The sequence below is a fragment of the Mycteria americana genome, chromosome 3 (genome assembly GCF_035582795.1).
Source record: "Mycteria americana isolate JAX WOST 10 ecotype Jacksonville Zoo and Gardens chromosome 3, USCA_MyAme_1.0, whole genome shotgun sequence".
Lineage (NCBI taxonomy): Eukaryota > Metazoa > Chordata > Aves > Ciconiiformes > Ciconiidae > Mycteria > Mycteria americana.
Genome location: NC_134367.1, coordinates 26696539 through 26713987, shown reverse-complemented (window position 1 = coordinate 26713987; position 17449 = coordinate 26696539). Strand labels below are relative to the sequence as shown.

Genomic DNA, 17449 nt, shown 5'->3' with positions numbered 1-17449 from the left:
TTAGACTAATGGGAACTTTATGAATTCCTTCCCTGATTTCTAAGAGAAATACCACTTAGCTGTGATCGTGAAAAACGGTGATTCAGAATCTTAGATTACTGCCTTAATGAATATCCTTAACTCTTAATGAGAATGGTTAATCACCATATAATTGGTTTTAGTTCTGAAGATACGGTTGTTAAATTTTGCTTTTAAATTATTTCCTTACCCATATAGAAATAGACTATTAAAAGATTTGTCAAGGCTACTATTTAGTTTCTAGTAACAACATTTTTTTTGAAATCTCAAGAATATTTTTCATTTGCAATTTTATTTACATCTCTTAAAAAAATGCACATCTGTGCACCGTATAAAGTATATGTATCATATATAGTATAAAGAACCTGTGTCATCCTCCAAGTGACAAACCATGTGAAAATGCATGCGCAGTTAAAGCAGTACTACGATATGACGTACAAAACAAGCTCAGTGTCTGGAATCGTGGGAGCTCAACTCTAAGATAGCCTTTGGGATAGTTTCAGCTCTCAAAGTCTCTTTCCTTTTCCTATGCACTCTTTTGATTTTTCTAGGTCATCATTTTGATTGTAACTTTTGTAGTTAGTTCAAAACCTACAATAGAAAGTATGATCATGCTGTAATACCTTTTAGTATTAGGAACAAAACACTTCCAGTCAAGAACACAGAGTGAAAGTCATTCTTCATAAATATTTGCACAGACAATGAAGGCATTTCATGCATTTAGTTTCATGTTATATTAATGAAATATTTGGTTTTTATTCAAGTAGATTATTCCCAATTAAGGGGAGAATTTTTTCCTTCTGCTAGAAAGTATAAATTATAAAAGCATAACAAACAGCTTCCTCTAAATGAGATATAATCAGACATGAGAATAAGTTGGTAAGCTTTCATTTAGTGCACAAGTGGCATTAAATGAACCATCTCCTGCATACAATTGAGTTTAAAGTCTGTATTTACTATTTTAAGAGTTAGCATTTAAACCTTTAGTATTTTATTACACAATTTTAGGTTGAATATTTTCCAATAAATCACAGCTCACTTTCAGCTAGTATTCATTTATGATGTTACTTTCACCTTTTGTTTGCTGACAGGAAAATGAGATAAGAGAAAAATCTTAGCTGGAGGTCTGGACAGGCAGACACGCTCGATGGGGCATGTAAGAAGCTAATAGCATAGAGACATCTCAAGCATTCCCATATACATTCCCCAAAGATTTTTTTCCCTCCCTTGAGAAACAACACATAGTCCATAGGGACTTCCTGCCCAAGGAAAAGAAAAAGAAAAAGAAAAAAAAGGCAATTTAAAAAGTCTCTTTTCCAGACACAATTGCTTTTTTCTTCTGCAGTGTACTAATTGTTTCCAAAAGTTACAAGCTACTAAAATTGATAACTGACTTTCAGAAAACATAGAAAAAATATATTATTTTATTAAAAGCTAATTTAAAATAGCTTAAGGTCTGATTGATGGGGATTGATTCAATGCCCTTAAAAATGTGTTCCCTTAGGTCTGTCAAGATAAATGGATTTGGAAGGGATAGTGATTCTTCCATTTTTATTCTAACTTTAAGCAGTAGCAACATTGATAGACTGTGAAAACAAGTATGAAAAGCCATTTTAAAGGGAACAAAACTGTCTGCAAAGTTGAAATTTTTACTTCATTAATTTTGTCTTCATAACACCAACACATTGCAGTGATGTGGAAGTATAAATATAAGCACACATGGGGAGGCTGGCAATATTGTGCTCCATTCATTACATACATGCACATTAAGCAGCACGTGTGGCATATATACGTAGGTAAAATACTTCATTTTGCCTATATGAACTGCTGCGATGAAACTGTTGTGTTCACGTATTTAATGACACTGTTTTCTTCTTTTTATAAAGATGACCTTACATTTCACTGTTATCCATGTTCAATAGGATCCAAGAAGATAGTCTCATCCCAAGAAAATTTTCCTAGTATGCAGACTTCAATTATACCACAGATAAACAGTTTATATATTTAGTATTTTAATTGAAAGTAATGTCGGTCAAAATAGTCTTTGACAGAAATGTATTTTCTGTCATTATATACAAAAATGTACATGTAAATCAGAAATTTAAGCATTCTGTGGCATGTATGGATGACCTTTGACAATGTGACAGTTGCATATTGGCACAGAGTTTGAAAAAAATGTTTCAAATTATGGACTAAATTCTACTTCAGATGACTCATGAAGAAACCAGACATGGCCACAATCCAAAGAACACTGCCACTCTGAAACAAGGGCAGGCAACTAAGACCAAGCATTACTGGGTTAAAGATAACTCAAGACATCTGGAGTATAAGAAGTAGGAAGGTCTCATCTGTACTCTGAAAAAGCATTCAGAAAAAGAACTGATGAGACTCATCAGCTGTTTTCTTATTTTGCCCTGTCACTAGGACTAAGCAAAATTGATTATGAATGCTTAAGTTCATTTTCCATCTTGCTCACTTGTGTGTATAAACTAAACATCTTAGGGAACAAAGTGTCAGGATGATGACCACAGGTATTGGAAAGGCTGATTAAGTTCCTTTGGTTTAAATTCACAAAGATAAGTTTTGAATAAAGCATAGGACATTTTTAGTAGGGATGCAAGAACGGTAACTCAAAAAGCTTTTCACAGCTTACTATATGTCAAACACTGTAGCTTCGATGCATATTTAAAAAATGCCTAGCTGTAAATGTTGTATTTTCTGTTGCTAGGTTTTCAACTGGATCTACTCCACTTTTGGAAATTCAAAACAAAAATTAGAGGAAAAACACTACAGATATGTCACTACAGACAGCACAAGCACTGTTCTCTATCCTTCCAGTTGCAGGGAATGATGAGGGAAGAAACAGGAAGAGCCAGCAGATCAATACCTGGCTCCGAGACTGGTCTCACCGGCAGAATTTTGGGTTTTTTGATCATGGGTCAGTCTACATGACACCAGGCCTGCTGGCAACAGATGGGGCACACCTGTCTCAAAGGGGGAAAAGGACCTATGCACAGGAGTTAGCAGGACTCATTGAAAGAGCTTTAAACTAGATTTGAAGGGGGAAAGGGATACAACCAGGCTTGGTAGAGATAAGCCTGGGGGCAGCATGCTAATGTTTGAGGGACAGTGTGCTAGCAAGGTCCTTTGGTCTGCTATCTCAGTGGAGGTAGGGGATGGAGATCCATGTGGCAGCAAAGATGCAAGGGTTATGGATGTGTTAGAAACCACAGAAGCGCCTGAGAATGGTCACATAGGAATTAGGGTTTATCCCCCCCAAAAGGTGGTGGGATCAATAGCCCAACTGAAGTGCAGCATGGGCAACAAACAGGAGGAGCTGGAAGCCATTGTGCAGCAGGAAAACTATGATATAGTTGCCATCACATGGTGGGATGACTCGCACAGCTGGAGTGCTGCAATGGATGGCTATAAACTCTTCAGAAGGGACAGGCAAGGAAGGAGAGGTGGTGTGGTAGCCCTGTATGTTAGGGAGTGCTTTTACTGTCTAGAGCTTAATGATGGTGATGATAGGGTTGAGTGTTTATGGGTAGGAATCAGGGGAAAGGCCAACAAGGCAGATATCATGGTGGGAGTCTGTTATAGACCATGCAACCAGGATAAAGAGGCAGATGAAATATTCTATAAGCAGCTGGGAGAAGTCTCACAGTCACTAGCCCTTGTTCTCATGGGGGACTTCAACTTACCAGATGTCTGCTGGAAATACAATACAGCACAGAGGAAACAGTCTAGGAAGTTCCTGCAGTGTGTGACACAGCTGGTGAGTGAGCCAACTAGGGAAGATGCCCTGCTGGACCTCTTGTTTGTGAACAGAGAAGGACTTGTGGATGCTGTGATGGCTGGAGGCCGTCTTGGACATAGCGATCATGAAATGATAGTTTTCGATTCTTGAGAAGTGAGGAGAGGGGTCAGCAGAACTGCTACCTTGGACTTCTGGAGGGCAGACTTTGGCCTGTTTAGGAGCCTGGTTGACAGAATGCCTTGGGAGGCAGTCCTGAAGGGCAAAGGAGTCCAGGAAGACTGGAAGTTCTTCAAGAAGGAAATCTTAAAGGTGCAGGAGCAGGCCATCCCCTTCTGCCAAAAGACGAGCTGTCGGGGAAGAAGAGGGGCCTGACTGAACAGAGCTTTGGCTGGAACTCAGGAAAAAAAGGAGAGTTTATGACCTTTGGAAGAAGGGGGAGGCAACTCAGGAGGACTACAAGGATGTCGTGACCTTATGCAAGGAGAAAATTAGAAGGGCCAAAGCCCAACTAGAACTTAATCTGGCTACTGCCATAAAAGACAATTAAAAATGTTTCTATAAATACATTAGCAACAAAAGGAGGGCTAAGGAGAATCTCCATCCTTTATTGGACTGGGGGCGAAACATAGTGACAAAGGATGAGGAAAAGGCTGAGGTACTTAATGCCTTCTTTGCCTCAGTCTTTAACAGTAACACCAGTTGTTCTCCAGGTACCCAGCCCCCTGAGCTGGAAGACTGGGACAGGGAGCAGAACAAAGTCCCCATAATCCAAGGGGAAATGGTTAGTGACCTGCTACACCACTTAGACACACACAAGTCTATGGGGCTGGATGGGATCCACCCAAGAGTACTGAGGGAGCTGGTGGAAGTGCTCACCAAGCCACTTTCAATCCTTTATCAGCAGTCCTGGCTAACCAGGGAGGTCCCAGTAGACTGGAAGTTAGCAAATGTAACACCTATCTACAAGAAGGGCTGGAAGGAGGACCCGGGGAACTACAGGCCTGTCAGTCTGACCTCGGTGCCAGGGAAGGTTATGGAGCAGCTCATCTTGAGTGCCATCACGTGGCATGTACAGGACAGCCAGGTGATCAGGCCCAGTCAGCATGGGTTTATAGAAGGCAGGTCCTGCTTGACTAACCTGATCTCCTTCTATGACAAGGTGACCCGCTTAGTGGATGAGGGGAAGGCTGTGGATGTTGTCTACCTAGACTTTAGGGAAGCCTTTGACACCATTTCCCACAGCATTCTTCTGGAGAAACTGGCTGCTCATGGCTTGGATGGGTGTACTCTTCGCTGGGTAAAGAACTGGCTGGATGGCCAGGCCCAAAGAGTGGTGGTGAATGGAGTTTACTCCAGTTGGCAGCTGGTCACAAGTGGTGTTCCGCAGGGCTCAGTATTGGGGCCAGTTCTGTTTAATATCTTTATCAATGATCTGGATGAGAGGATCAAGTGCACCCTCAGTAAGTTTGCAGGTGACACCAAGCTGGGTAGGAATGTTGATCTTCTTGAGGGTAGGAAGGCTCTACAGAGGGATCTGGACAGGCTGGATTGATAGGCCAAGGCCAATTGTATGAGGTTCAACAAGGCCAAGTGTTGGGTCCTGCACTTGGGTCACAAGAACCCCATGCAACACTAGAGGCTGGGGGAAGAGTGGCTTGAAAACTGCCCAGCAGAAAAGGACCTGGGTGTGTTGGTCGACAGCTGGATGAATATGAGCCAGCAGTGTGCCCAGGTGGCCAAGAAGGCCAATAGCATCCTGGCTTGTATCAGAAATAGTGTGGCCAGCAGGACTAGGGAAGTGATTGTCCCCCTGTACTCGGCACTGGTGAGGCTGCACCTCGAATGCTGTGTTCAGTTTTGGGCCCCTCACTACAAGAGGGACATTGAGGTGCTGGAACGTGTCCAGAGAAGGGCAATGAAACTGGTGAAGGGTCTGGAGAACAAGTTTTATGAGGAGCGGCTGAGGGAACTGGGGTCGTTTAGCCTGGAGAAAAGGAGGCTGAGGGGAGACCTTATCGCTCTCTACAACTACCTGAAAGGAGGTTGTAGCGAGGTGGGTGTCAGTCTCTTCTCCCAAGTAAGAAGCCATAGGACAAGAGAAAATGGACTCAAATTGTGCCAGGGGAGGTTTGGATTGGATATTAGGAAAAATTTCTTCACTGAAAGGGTTGTCAAGCACTGGAACAGGCTGCCCAGGGAAGTGGTTGAGTCACTATCCCTGGAGGTATTTAAAAGATGTGTAGATGTGGTGCTTAGGGACATGGTGTAGTGGTGGACTTGGCAGTGCTAGGTTAACAGTTGGACTTGATGATCTTAAAGGTCTTTTCCAACCTAAATGATTCTATGATTCTGTGATTATCCCTGCAGTTTTCTCTGTATCTACATTAGATGACTAAGCATGTAGTATGTGTTGTAATACAACCTGTTCAATACTTCTGCAAGTTCTTTTGAAGTATTCTGTAAATTAATGACTAAGCACAATTAAGGTCTGAATAGAAATAGCTGTTTCTCATGGAAACCTTATGCATATTCTTTGGTTTCCCCCCTTGAAAATATGAAGAAAGCTAGTTTTAGTTAAATTATTCCATATTTATCAGACCGCTGCTGCCAAGAATATGAAGGATCTAAAACTTCAAATTAATGGCAGGAGAACAATCAGTTGTCACTGCAATCAGAGGAAGATAATGACCCTCATATGCACCGATTTCCTTAGGAGAATATTAGGCAAAGTCTGTATTTCCAACTCTAGCATATAATTTTAAATTGTGTTACTTCTTAAAATAACTTTTCTACACTATCAACAACCACAGTTATCTTAGTAACAGTTTTGACATCTAGGAGAGATCCACAGTCCACAAACTTGACAGGAAATTGTTCGTTGTTTTCTTTTAGGTTAGTGCCTCCAGGCTTAGTCAAAAGTCCAACAATAAACGTGAGAGCCGGTGCAAGGAAGGGAGCAGGAACACATGGCTGGGGCATGGAAGTGTACGAGCTCTCCATCTGGCCAGCAATCAGCTGTTAGATAGAACGGACAACACAAATGCAGCTGAGCTTCATACTGCGTATCACACATAGCAGATGCTGAGTTTATGGGGCTAATAACATTTTTCATGCAATGAATCTCCTGATCTAAATACAGGGCTATAGAGATATGACTGCAGATAAACTTTGACCTCTTTGTTATTTCTCCTAGCAGGTACAGTTTTAGAATGGATGCTTTATTGTAATAAAGATTATGTTCAGATTTCAGTAGACAAGTTGTGAGAAAGCCTAAAACCAGTGCTTTTGGAATTTTCTCAAACTTATAGATGAATTCCCTGAAAGTGGTAAATTGCTTAGTCTAGTAATCCATATTTGATTCAGGGAAAAAAGATCTTGATAGATTCTGATGATCTTAGGGGTGGATACAAAGGATCATGCAGCTCCAGCCATCTACCTACTTCTTCTAGGGGACACAGTACTATGTAGAAACTCATGATTAACATTACCCCTCTCTCTGAAAAGAAATGTTACAGTTGACAGAACTGGATTATAAACATTATGAAAATCACCAAACTTTATTTGGAAAGACTGCTCCAATAACTGACAAATTCTATGACATGAAACTAGCAGCCAGTACTATTTATACCATTTATGTGGGGTAGCATTTGGCAAAGAAGGGTTGTATGTATTCATATAGCTATAAATGCTGCCAGGAACATGACTGTTTAATTAGTATAGACTAACCATTTGGCAGCAAAGAACAAAAGCAAGACCTCATTTATAACTTTAAATGAAAAATGGTAAGCTAAAGTGTCTACAAAATTAACAAATAAGTTATTGATTCTTTGGAAAATTGTTCTGTAATATGGACACAAACTATAGAATAGCAATCAGGAGGGCTCTTAATTTAAATAAGTATTGGCAACCCTTCATAAAGGATTAATACTGTCTGTGCCGCGGTTAGAAAACAAATGTCTTTTAATGCATACTCTACGTGTTGTCTTTTCTTTCTTGCCAATTTAAAGCTTGCTTAAAAAAAGACAATCTTGGCTATAAAAGCAATGTTTTGGAATGTGCTCCAATATGATTGATCTGTCCTTGTTCTTTTGGCAGCTTAGCTAAAGTATTTTCATCACATTTTATGATTTTATATCATTTGAAGTAATAAAGCATGACAGCCCCAAATTGATGACCTCAGAGAATTTTGTCTCTCTAAAAATGCATCACCATAACTATATTACAAATCTTAATTGTGAATTTTTTTTTAATTTTCCCGGCTGTTTTTGCAATTTAAGCATACTTTAAGAGACACTCTTTTTCCCATCTGTGCTTTCATTTTTATATTTACTTTCTTCAAGAATACATGCCAGCCAGTCTTACACAAAAAGTAGAATGTTTCATGAAAAAATCCCACGAAGAATCACTGAAATGCTATCAACTATCTACTCCTCCTTTCAAATCTGAATGTATTAATATCTCTTTCCCTCTCCCCTGCAATTTCCTTAAGATAAGATTCATTAATTGACTTACTCCCTCAAAAGCAGAATTTCTGAAAGAAGATGCATCACTAATAGTCAGCTATTAGGTTTCGACAATTACTTTGTCCAAAATAACCATCACGTAATCAAGGTTAACATACATCAACACAAGTCTTATCTGCCAGCTATTAATTCAATTAAAAAGAGATTAAAAATTATCTTCCCATAACTAGCCATATGGCAAAGGAGAAATCTGGCAAATAATCCCTGCTGCACCTTCCAAATTTGAGGAAAAATATTGGAGAAGACAGACATGCTGTACAAACCAAACTGCCAAGCTTCCGAACTCATGGATGGGGACTGAAGGATTTAATCCCTGTGCCCTTCCCTCTTGTAAATGCCTCAAGCCATTCTCCCCCATTCAGAAATTCGGAGTGTGCTACTGCTTATGAAGGCAGGAGACTCCTCGGCAGGAGCTGACGAATAGTACTCTGCAACAAAGTGTGCCACAAAGAACTGCAGTCTTGCAAAATGGCTGCTAATCCTCAGTGTTGTCAATAAAGCTCAGCCTCGGCTGCCTTAACTGGAGCCTGTATTGAAAAAGATCTTCCACCCCCACCTCTCAGGGAAACCCAAGAGCCTTGCTTTCTGAGAGTATGCAATGGGAACATGTTCTGCTCTCGCTAAGGTCAGTGGGAGATGATGGGCATTTTGGATGAAAGTAATTCTTTTATTCATCTTTGAAGAAAGGTGAAAGTAAGCACCTGCCACTAAAAAAAATTATGAACCGTAGTTGTAAAAAGTCCTACTTTCTACAGTTTTGCATTGTATGATGAAGAGAGAGGGGAATATAAGCAAAGAGGGATGAGTGCATTTCTTGGTTCAGGTCAGGAAAAGAGATTTTATGATGTGTACAAGCAGAGAATGCACAAAAGTGGGAGAGGATTACTGAATATGAAGGAAAGAACAGAAGGGATTTATGTAATCATGCTTTGTAGGATTTTTAGGAAAAAAAAACCACAAGAAGCTCCAAAGCCACTTAACAGGGCAATATAATTTTGATGCTTCATGTTGCTCTAAATTAGAATAAATGAGCCAGATCATGAAACTGGCTTTGAATCTTAAAATAAACCCCTTTTGTTGTTCTTATTTCATGCTTTCAAGTGAGCACAAATACTATATTCCCCAAGTTACTTATTTAATATTTTAAAGTTGAAAAACAGATGTGAAGACAAACTGTTAAACTGGAGTCAAGAGAATACTTCAATGATTTAGAATACATGGCATGAAAGAGATATTATTTGAAAGAGGTTAGATACTTGGAGATAGGCCTATACTTACAGATATTCAGATAAGATAAATTATGAAAATGCAGATCTGTGTGTCCAAGCAAAACTGCTTTCTGAGGTTGGCAGCACAGTGACAAGGGGTATGAAAATCTGGCAACCAGAACCACCAGATGCCTTAAATTGTAATCACAGGTTTTGCGTACTGTAATCAGAGCAACCTGACAGCTGTGTGTTTTAACTGGGCAATTGTCTAAGCCTACCATAAAATGTTTACTTTACCTTTAAGCCCAGAATTAACTCATTTTCTGGTAGTGTGTTTTGGAATAACTCGGTGATAACATTTTCAAAGAAGTCATGCAGTTCTGTAATCCTATTTGCAGAGATTATTTTGCTCAGATTCTCATTCTGATCTCTCTCTAGTGAACAAGGAACCAACCTTGAAGAATGAGGTTTAATATCCAAAATTATTTTATGAAAGAATGAAAGCTCTTGATCAATCTTTCTTTGTTCATCTATTAATTACCTTCTTTTTTTTTGTGGGCCTTTTTTCTAAATTAAAAAAGACACAATCTTGTCAATGCTTTCTTATATGGTAGCTCTCTGATACCTGAGATGTCTCACTTATTTTTTTCTCTGTATGTCCTTCTTTTTTTCCAGTGTCCCTTCTAACTGCAGATGTGCATTGAGCCTGCCAGGCGAGGCCATATCCTTGATCTTTATAAAGGCATTACAATACTTGTAGTATTTACAAGGCAGTACCACTTGGCTGTGGTACTGAGGCAAATAAAATGCATTCTGGAGATCTCCCTTAATTTTCTTTTAACAGAGGTGCATTTGAGCAAAGGTCTTTTCCAAGTTGTCTATAATGATGTCCAGTTCTCCAGCTTCAGTTGCTAAAGTTAATTTGGACTCATATAAATTCTTTAATCCCCAGATGTCTAGCCTTTTCAGAGGGATACATACTAATTGTTGTTCTTGGTCTTCGTGGAGCAGCATCTAACTTTAGTGAAAAATTACTTATTTTTCTCTACATAAAAGCATTCAGAATTTTGCACATCTCCTTGGACTATGGTGCAATTAAATATCAACTTGCACTGCTTTTTAATTTAAATTGTCACTATACTCCAACATCTCGTAGTCTAATCAGCAAGGACCAAAGATGTCTTACCATTACTTATTTTTATTTACACAGAAGCCTTCAGAATTTTGCACATCTCCTTTGACTATGGTGCACTAAATACCATCTCTCATTAAGCTTTAAATTAAATGATCACTATGCTCTGACATCGCATAGCCTAATCAACAAGGACCAAAGATGTCTTATCATTACTACACAGTTAAAAGCCACCGATCTTACTTCAACAGAAAAGAAGCAGCTGACCTAAAAGATATCACTAAAGTTTTAAAAATTTCCAACATGTTTGGTCAAATTAGGTTTGTCCCTGGGTGGGGAAGCTTTTGAAAATGAGGAAGATCCAGGAGCAAACGGTAACACTTAAGAACTGATCCTGTGAATAGGGAAGAACTCTAATTGCCAGAGTGTGATGGCAATTGAAGATATCCATGTTAAATTATCATGCCAAAACCCGGTTGATTGTATGCTCACTTTTAGTATTCAAAAAGGTTATTAAGCAAAGAACACCTAAAGACTGTCTAAAGGCTACTTTAAAATCCTTGTGGTACATCTGGGAAGTAAGTACACTTATGCAGCAGTATAGCAGATGTGGGTCAAAGCTTGTGCCAGATCTGAAATCTCTGTTGTGCATTGCAGTTCACCAGCTGCATGGGGAGAATGGAGTGAACACACAAATACTGCTTTGAAAGTTTGGTCACACTGGACAAAAAGAAATAATGCTTAATTCAAACTAAGAATATACTTCCAGCTTTAGAGATTTTAACTTTTTACTACACCCTATTTTCTTCATTTGTCACTTCTACAAAACAACTGTGAAGCCAGAAATAAAACATCCAGTCCTTGCTCAAGTAATATTTAAGGGGGAAACATTCCAAGCTGATAGATCTGGCAATTGATTTTTAGCTGGTCAGAAGTGGAATGGCTATATCTGAACAGTGGTTTGGTAGAATATTAAATCATAAGCTGCTTTTTCCTCACTGCTATGGAAAATAGCCATACAATAATGTTCAAAGCTCCTCCTCACTACAAGCCATTATTCATATCAAGATAATATTCTCAAAATAACGTTTTAAAAAAATCAAGATATCAACCTGTTTTACCATTTTCCTTAGATTAGGAATTGGTGGTGTTTTATAATTTGTGCTTTATGACACTAGCTATTTGTTACTAGCTAGCATCCTCTTTGTAGGTACAGCATGAAGCTCAAAAATTATTATGGTTCTCTTGCTAGAACGATGTTGGAGTACAGCAGAAGTTTGATTCTAGAAATTTCTAGAAATTTCCCCAGTCAACGAAATAAAAAGAAATCACGTGGCCGGGATTTTTAACAGAGAGTTCAAACATAAGCAATGACTCATGAAAGAAATATGAAATATTTGCGAAGTTATTGAGAAAATCATATTAAAGAAGCATGGAGAAAAATCAGACTGCTTTTGGATGATCCAGGCATGTGGAAAGACAGACTTCATGAAAGGTTAACTGAATTTTCTCCTTGCTACTAATTTTCTCATTGCTTTCCTTGAAAGCAGTGTATTCTCTTATAAAACGGCTACCAAAAAAAAGCCTTATTATTGTAGACATAGAAATTACTTTGCAATCAAGTATTTAAACCAGTTTTTGCATTCCTAAGTATTAAGTATTTAAAGTATTTATAGGTTTTCCTACTGTTTCATGTCTTTATTCGAAATTCTCTCTGATAAAAACATGCACATAACAGTGTTAAAAGACATCTGACCTCTTCTCTGACTTCTAGCCATGTGATGAAAAATGCTTTTGAAAATATTTAAGTCTAGATACAGGAAGATGACTAAACTCCTAAGCTTTTGTCTTCTAAAAAATTCCCATCGCTGCCAAAGCTGGTGAAGCTCCTCTGATGGTTACAATGGTGGGAGCACTAAGGCAGAAAAGCTTCCAAGCGCCCGCGAGCGTTCTCACTGCTGCGCCTTCTACCTACCTCCTGCAAATCTCTGTTCCTGCCTTTAGAAAATGGGTGGCCACACATTCCTTGTCATATTTGCCCTTCCTCTCACAGAGCTTAACATTGGGAAACTTCACATAAATGCATAACAGACAAGGAACAAATTTGTTTAGCAAGGCAGCCAGCAAACTTACTGCACACCCCCCCCACACCCCCCCCCCCCAACATTTAAAGAATGCAACTATCTTCTCTCTTTCCTTTCCCATGTAGCTTGAGAATTACATCCAAGACAGTATGAAGAAAGAAATGGTAGAGATCCAGCAAACTGCAGTGCAGAACCAGACTGCAGTAATGATTGAAATAGGCACAAACTTACTAAATCAAACAGCTGAACAGACCCGCAAATTAACAGATGTTGAAGCACAAGTAAGTAATGAATTTCAACCTAAAAATGCTTGTGTCCCAAGCACCTACAACTATACATTTAACACAATTTAGTGTTACACTATTCAGTTCAACAAGTAGAAGTCAATTGTTACAATCAACAGCTCTACCCAGCTTAAGGAAACATTAGTATTTGGTGATACATAGTTCCCTCTCAAGCTCACTGTTGTCACTTGAAAGACTTCCATTACAGAAGGATTTGAAGTATGTCCAGCAAGACAATTGTTACATTCACCTTTAAAGATAATGTACTTAAAAATACTAGAGTATATCCAAGCATCAATTGGGTACTAGTATGCTTCTATACAACCCTTGTTGTGTATCTCTGTGTAGTATTCACCTCTCACCACCAGATCTTACCTAAGGGAGAGTTCCTTCAAACTTTGCCTTTGTTCCACTTACCAGGCTCATTGCTTTTTTACATTTAATTTTTTTTGGTATTTTTTAAAATGTTTTATCAATAAAAATGCATCTTTTTAATGAATGTTTTCACAGATACTAGAACTGGGATAACAGTTCATTTCCAGCACAATGCACTGTAGTATTGTTATTTATCAGAGGGAAAAATAAACCAGAGATGAATCACAAAAAAAGGAATTAGAAGGAGGCTACTAGAAAAGTATATTCACACAGAAGTAAACTTGCCTACTGTACATATTATTCTCTAAATGATTTCAAACAAAAAATGTAATGGCTTTAATTATTATGTTAATTGAAAAGCATTAACTACAAGACATTCTGTGAAGTAGAATGCAGATTTTAATATGTTCTAAGAACAAGTCCAATCCATGTAGAAAGGTTTGTATTTGTAGTTTTGCTAACATGGTAGGAAAATTCAGATATATAACTCCCAAAAGAAAGAATGAATACAGTATGTAGCACATAAGATTTTATATCATGTAAATAGCATGCAAAACCCCAAATCCTTGTTAGACATTTTACTAGCTGTATAATTAATCCAATGATTCAATTACATTTTTTAACCTCAAACAAGCCTTTGTGAACTCTTTGATAAACTGAGAGTTCATAACTCACAGGCGTGCCAAATTCAACTTTCTAATTGTATTATTCAGGAGCCCAGTATTTTGCACATGTTGAGAGAATGTATTTATTCATTCACAGTAATGTCTTTATGGAAATTATTCAATTATTTTCTACTTAGAGGAAGAAAATCATCACTGTAACTTTACTTCTCTGCTTGAAATTACTGGTGACTGGGTTAAGGGCTTAATTAGCAACATAAGGAAATTAACCAAACAATTGCTCTCTCAAGGACACTTACTTTTGGCAGTAGTTTTCAATTACACTTAAGTGTGAAATCATGTCCTGAATGACTGTTTAACATGAAGGACATGAGTAATCAATTCTTCCTGCCAACGAAAGCCAAATTCTGCTGAATTAAAAAAAGCTGTTCTAAAACAATGAGAAAATATTTCTAGAAAACATGCCTCAAGTAATGCAATCCGATACAAACCAAGAAGTATCTTTCATGTTTCCTAATATCTGCATTTCTTCATTTAAAGATGCAAATAAATTTAGACAGTAAACAATATATATAGAAAAGGTAACATTAAGATGCAAGGAATGAGTTGACAGAAGTGTGGTCACATGATACTTTAAAATATAATTTGGAATTAAGGAAAATAGCTAAAAGGGAACTACCTAGTGATTTCAGGACTGGGCCAAGATTTCAACCAGTGAGAGATACGCAAAATAGTTTCTTTCTACACCAGATTGAGAAAACAACTCATCTTAAATTATTCTCTGAACAACAACCATAATAGTTCCAGTAATGAAATAAGAATATCGTAACAGAGGGGAAAGTATGACAGCAAAACTAAAGTACACAGTAACTCTCAGCCATTGATCAGAAACGTAGCATACTACTGAAATATTCCCAATGATACACAGTAGTGTAACAACCAAATTAGTGCAACTCTGTGTATTCTTCATTCTATGAACATTTGTGCCCAAATTAAGTGTTCAAAAATATTTTTTTAATTATAGGTTTAAGTAGAGATTTGCATGATTTCACAACATAAAGAAATTACAGTCTATTTAAAAGAGGTATTTGATTTTCAAATATTTTTATAAATTTTATTTAGGTATTAAACCAGACAACCAGACTTGAACTTCAGCTTTTGGAACACTCTCTTTCAACAAACAAACTAGAAAGACAGATTTCAGATCAAACCAACGAGATAACTAAATTACAAGAAAAAAACAGGTAAGTTTGCTTATCAACCCAATCAAATGCTATTCCCTGAAGTGCCTTTCTAATGGTTTTAGAAACAAACGTACTCAAGTAGGAAAATAAGGCCTTATACAGAAGCTCCCCACACCCAGCTATGCTCATTACAAAGGTCATATATTATTTAAGGCCTAAAGAATCATGCAGGTTTATTCTTCTTATGTTCTGTTTATATATGATTCTTCACTATCAAAAGTTCTCCTTTATATGAGGAACTTAAGGTTAAAACGGAAATACTTCTCAGTACTTCAGTTGTAGCCAATTCATATTCTTCTTTAGACTTATCCAGGTGAAGTTATGGATTATGTAGCTGACTCAAACTAACCCAGTGCAACCACATCTCTAAAATTTTATTTCCATGTAGTACGCAGCTGTCCTAAAACACAATCAGATCATTGCCACAATTTTTTTCTAATCTGATCAGAAAAGTCAGATACTACTCATATTCAATGTTCCTTACTAGTCAATCTTTTGAAATTCAGACCAATAATCAATTATTACTCCTGTCCATTTCTGTACTCAGAAATGAGTACAGAACATTTGGACAACTTTCTTTTGTCCAAAGGCTCATACCTTTTTTCAGCTAGTTTCATTTTCATATCACCAGGGTCTTATTTTACTTTTGGCAATAAATAGTTTACAGAGAAATCTAAAAGCAGCAATAACAGTAAGTTTTCTCCTTCAAAGCCATGTTTTTCAATGAGAACCATATGTGCAAAGCGCTTTTTATTTTAAAAGAATTAGCTAAAAAAAACCCAGGAGACATGTTTTGACATTTTTGTTCACTACACTGCTACATTTATATATGCTACCTAAAGGTTTTATCTACCAGCTTAATAAAAACAAGCATCCTTATCAAATGGAAAGCAAAGTAAATACTGACTTTTAAAATGTCACCTTTTTTGTGTTGAACTCAGCAGACTTTAGACTAGTCTTGTAAAACCCACGTAAACACAAAAGCATTGTTTCTCACCTAACAAAAGACAATCTGATATCGACTTAATCTGCTTGAACCATAATTAAAAGGTTCAGGATTTTTTTCAATAACAGTAATGGATTTTAGGTGAACTTCTCCCTTCTGGCCATGCATCTTTTAACATCAGCTTTCTCTGAGTCTGCATCAGAACATTTACTAATGAAATAATTTTCCAGCCGGTCACCTACGCACACCAGCTCCAGAACTGGAGATGGGTAACACATCTTCAAGAAACTAATTGCAGGTTTCTCTGTCTTAATGCCATAACATTCATTTCTGTTAAGAATATATTTTATTATGACACGGGACATTTGAAAAGTTCCTAGAATCATCTTTGAATGAGTTTCATCTTTTAATGGATAAAAACATGAAATCCTTCACTATTATGCCTCAACTCTGAGAGAATGGTATTCAAGACGCTTCATATTCATAAGTAATGATTACTTTGGGTCTACATCCATTTTATCCTCCCTGTACTTCTAGCACTGCTATCCTTTTTTCAGGACCAAACTATATCTTTCCTTTCATAGTGTTGAATTATCAAACACCCAATTGTTACACTTAAAAGCCTGTGATACAGACTATAATGTTGTTTATTAATGTACTAATTAATTATATAATAATTAAAGCATATATATCAAACTAAACTCAGCTTTCATTAGCTTTCTACTGCATGCATGGCATCACAGAATGAAGTTGAGTACTTATGCAGAAAAACTTCTGCAACAGCCTTGATTCTCCACATCAGCTCAAAATTGTTTCTGAGGAGTCTAACTGTAATCTTTTATTTAGCTTTCTAGAAAAAAGAGTTCTTGAGATGGAAGACAAGCACACACTTCAGCTGAAGTCAATAAAAGATGAAAAAGATCAGCTTCAAGTCCTAGTAGCCAGACAGAATTCTATTATAGAAGAACTAGAAAAACAGTTAGTTACAGCTACAGTAAACAACTCAGTTCTGCAAAAACAGCAACATGATCTGATGGAGACTGTTCATAACTTGCTTACTATGATATCTACACCAAACTGTAAGTAAAAGCAGACATGTTTATATCATTTGAGTGACATTCCCTAATTTGTGTACATTATTACCTATAAAGTCTTACAACCTGTTTCCCCACACTTCGGCTTCTCAAAAAGTATATATTTTTTTCCTTAAATTCTGCATCTGAGTTAACTAACTTATTTTTTAGGGGCAGGG

At 37.5% G+C, this 17449-nt stretch overlaps 2 protein-coding genes across 9 annotated transcripts in view; one reads left to right on the top strand and one right to left on the bottom strand.

Moving 5' to 3' along the window:
- MCPH1 (microcephalin 1) overlaps nucleotides 1-17449 on the bottom strand; it is a 139708-nt gene that overhangs the window by 48774 nt on the left and 73485 nt on the right. The window lies entirely within an intron of this gene.
- The window catches only part of ANGPT2 (angiopoietin 2), a 49272-nt gene that overhangs the window by 13572 nt on the left and 18251 nt on the right, over nucleotides 1-17449 (top strand). Inside the window, exons 2-4 of one of the 2 annotated variants that reach the window (XM_075498055.1) lie at nucleotides 12851-13006; nucleotides 15130-15251; nucleotides 17044-17276. In XM_075498055.1, the coding sequence (XP_075354170.1) occupies nucleotides 12851-13006; nucleotides 15130-15251; nucleotides 17044-17276 (511 nt within the window). The remainder of the gene's footprint in view (nucleotides 1-12850; nucleotides 13007-15129; nucleotides 15252-17043; nucleotides 17277-17449) is intronic. The other variant, XM_075498056.1, reaches the window with a different exon arrangement.